The sequence below is a fragment of the Rutidosis leptorrhynchoides genome, chromosome 10 (genome assembly GCF_046630445.1).
Source record: "Rutidosis leptorrhynchoides isolate AG116_Rl617_1_P2 chromosome 10, CSIRO_AGI_Rlap_v1, whole genome shotgun sequence".
NCBI lineage: Eukaryota > Viridiplantae > Streptophyta > Magnoliopsida > Asterales > Asteraceae > Rutidosis > Rutidosis leptorrhynchoides.
In genome coordinates, this window is record NC_092342.1 from 51,489,774 (window position 1) to 51,493,466 (window position 3,693).

The window sequence follows — 3,693 nt, forward strand, 5'->3', positions numbered from 1 at the left end:
TGGATTAATATTTCATCAAAAAATTCGCGGGTGCGGGTGATGAATGTAGTAGATCCGCGCACAAGATCCGCGGGTGCCATCCCTATGTATATCTTGTTTGGCTCATTGGTTAGATATATATAGGTCGTGATGATGTTTGAAAATATAGATCCGTTGTTGTCAACATATATGGGACGTCTGAACGAACTCTTTTGTCATATGCAAAATAATTAAATCAACTATAGATGATAACAAATAAAGTGGGGAATCTTGTTTTTGGGAAGTTCACATACAAAACACAACTTGTTATTTTTGTGTAAAAGTAACACTTGGATAGCTTTATACGTTTTCCAAATATGACTTGAATTGTACTGCAAGATTCGCATATATAATTCAACCTTTTGCTTAACATTTATCGAACTCATCGCATGTTCATTTCTAGCTAGCTAGCATTAATTCATAGCAACCAAATAATGCATTTCTTTAGTATCTTTTCTCGAAAGAATAAACAAAACAAAAACAATAATGATGTCCAAAAACGGTTCGATAATAACATCGCGAAAAAATGGAAAATATTAAGCGGAGAAACCAACTGGAATGGCTTATTAGACCCTCCGGGGGCTGATCTTCGAACCTATATCATCCACTATGGCGAAATGGCTCAAGCCGCATACGATGCTTTTAACTCGGTTAAAGTTTCAAAGTATGCAGGAAGCAGCCGTTACGCGCGAAAAAATTTATTATCAAGAGTGGGGATTATTCAAGGTCGCCCTTTGAATAATTATCGTGTGACGAAATATATATACGCCACTTCTTCGACTCAAGTTCCTGACGCGTTTATTTTTAAGTCGTTATCGAGGGAGGCTTGGAGTAAGGAGTCGAACTGGATGGGGTTCGTAGCGGTGGCTACGGAAGATGGGAAGGTTGTGTTAGGAAGGAGAGACATTTTGGTTGCATGGAGAGGGACAGTTAGGAGCTTGGAATGGGTTAATGACTTGGATTTTACGTTGGTTTCGGGTCCGAAAATATTTGGTGAAAATAATAATGATGATGATGATCCTAAAGTTCACCAAGGTTGGTACTCGATTTATACCACTGAGGATCCACGTTCGCCCTACAATAAAACAAGTGCTAGGGACCAGGTATAGTATTTGCACGTTAACAAAATGCTAATGTCATAATAAAACTCCTATACTACCGAATAGAGTGTGCAGATATGGACATCTTAGTTTTATACTCTCTCCATCCAAAATCCATCGTCACAGACAAAAAAAACACAGTTTAAGAAAAAATGACTATCACATGTATCTTTTGTTTACTTATCACTCTTTATCAGTTTTACTCTTACTTTTAACCTATTATTTTGTTTTAGATGCATAAAGTAGAAATACAAAAGAACTTTATCACATTATTTTTATCAATTTATGGAAATGAATAATTAATCTGAAACATCCAAAAAGGAATAATAAGCAAAAGAATTGGAACAGATGAAGTATATATATACACACACGGGGAAAGCACATATGTGTGTGTATTTTTCGGCAAAAGAAATAAGTTAGTACAGTTAAAATCCTCAAAGAGTATATTAAGTGTAAGAAATAGGGGTGAGCATAGAGCGTTGGAACTGTTCTGTGCTAAAACCGCTCCATAACTGACATTGTGGTTAATCAACATTTTGACCATTCGGTTAGATCAATACCGGGTTGGTAAATTTGGTTAAATCGATTAATGATTAAATATAATTATAAGACGTTTAACTTAATACTACCATTATAGAATAAACGTAACATACCATTAGAAAAATATGTCAATCGTCGGCAATTTCGTGATGTCGTAGTGAGACACAATTTCTAGCGGTGTGCTCGCAATGGATGTGGAGTTGTGGACGGCAATGGAGTTCTATTAACCAGCAAAATATCAAAAACTTCAATGATATGATGGGTTATAATAAATATATAATCACTAGAATTACTAATTTATTTTTTAATCATTATTTTAGGTGATTTTAATCTTGATTCTAGTCCTATTACGTCCAAAATATATTTTACTATGAGGTGGTTAATTAATGCACTTTTAATAGAGGCTTATATCTTTTAATTAATCAAAGATCATTTTAATAATTTTTACAAGATTAGGTCAAATTGCCATAAATATATTAAAATGAGCGAGTGTGTTTAAAGTGATCGGGTACGCGATTGATTTCATAACCAATCAAGAAACTTCGATTAATTCATAAAAGTTAACCATATACTCGGTTATCTGTTTTGTTTGGTTAATTCGATTTGATTTATTGATTAATTATTGATTTATTGATTAATTATATGGTTCGGTTAATTATTAGGTTTTTTGCTCACCCTTACTAGAAAGTATAGGAAGACCGTAAAATGAGTTTTGAGGTAAAATGAGTATATAATCATGTGTTCAAAACTATGTAGGTATTAGTGGAGGTGAAGAGACTAGTGGAACAATACAAGGATGAAGAAATCAGCTTAACCATAACAGGACACAGTTTGGGTTCAGCAATCGCGACATTAAACGCAATAGACATAGTCTTAAACGGATATAATACACCGAACGGCATGCCAAACAAGGTCTGCCCAGTGACCACATTCGTGTTCGCTAGCCCACGTGTGGGCGACTCCAATTTCAAACAAGTATTTAGTTCACAAAAACATCTTCATGCACTACGTATAACCAACTCATTAGACGTTGTTCCGAAATACCCTTTTATAGGGTACTCGGATGTTGGGACCGAATTGGACATCGATACAACGAAATCGGACTACTTGAAGAGCCCTGGGAGTTTGTCAAGTTGGCATAGTTTAGAGGCTTACATGCATGGTGTTGCAGGTGTACAAGGTAGTAAAGGAGGGTTTAAATTAGAAATTAATCGCGATATTTCGCTCGTAAACAAGCATTTGGATTGTTTAAAAGATGAATATGGTGTGCCTGTTTCTTGGTGGTGTGAGAAGAATAATAGTATGGTTCAACAAGAGAATGGTTCTTGGAGATTGATGGATCATGAAGATGATGATTTTTAGCAATGTTTTTATTTAAAAATTAATAAATGTTGTGCTTTGATACTTCCTTGTATTGTGTTTATTAAGTATTTCCCACGTTTCTTTCATTGTAATAGCTATAGCTATTCTAATTATAGATGTTACCAACTAAAACACTGATTCTCAATTGGAATGATTCTCAATTGGAATGAGGAGTCATTTTCGAATATTATTAGGTGTGCAACGGTCCAAACTAACCCGGAAAATAAATACTCATAGAAGTTTTAGAATATTTTTTTTAGTTAAAATAACGATAACATTAAAACAGTGTTTCATCAATTGATGAAAAAGACGAACATGTGACAATCCGGAAATTTTCAATCAAATTTAAACTTTATCTTTAAATAATGTAATGTTTCCGACACGATAAGCAAGGTCTGTAATGTTGAAATCTCAAAAAACTTTGAACTGTGTTCATGTAATCAATTACCCTTTGACTGTGCTCGACGATTCACGAACATTTATGTGTATATAGATATATATAATATAGTTATATTAATTGAAAACGTTAACAAAGTATTAGATGTATAATACTTTACATAAACGTATTTGTTTCAATATATGTTTAATATATTTATCGGCGGAATTAAAAGATAATATTAAATGATTGAATTATCAGATACATTGTGATATGATTACAAGTCTATGTTATGAG

General features: G+C 33.6%; 1 protein-coding gene across 1 annotated transcript; it reads left to right on the forward strand.

Annotated features, from left to right (window-relative positions):
• The first annotated feature begins 410 nt into the window (after nt 1-410).
• On the forward strand, nt 411-3,168 carry LOC139872630 (phospholipase A1-II 1-like). The gene is made up of 2 exons (XM_071860542.1): nt 411-1,121; nt 2,415-3,168. The coding sequence occupies exons 1-2, from the start codon at nt 453-455 to the stop codon at nt 3,018-3,020; spliced, it is 1,275 nt and encodes a 424-aa protein (XP_071716643.1). The 5' UTR covers nt 411-452; the 3' UTR covers nt 3,021-3,168.
• Nucleotides 3,169-3,693: the final 525 nt, after the last annotated feature.

What these genes read in the sequence shown, in the direction of transcription:
- LOC139872630 (XM_071860542.1), top strand. Translation starts at nt 453, where the DNA reads ATGCATTTCTTTAGTATCTTTTCTCGAAAGAATAAACAAAACAAAAAC. An exon ending in AAACAAGTGCTAGGGACCAG is followed by an intron (nt 1,122 to 2,414) that starts GTATAGTATTTG and finishes AAAACTATGTAG; the next exon opens with GTATTAGTGGAGGTGAAGAG.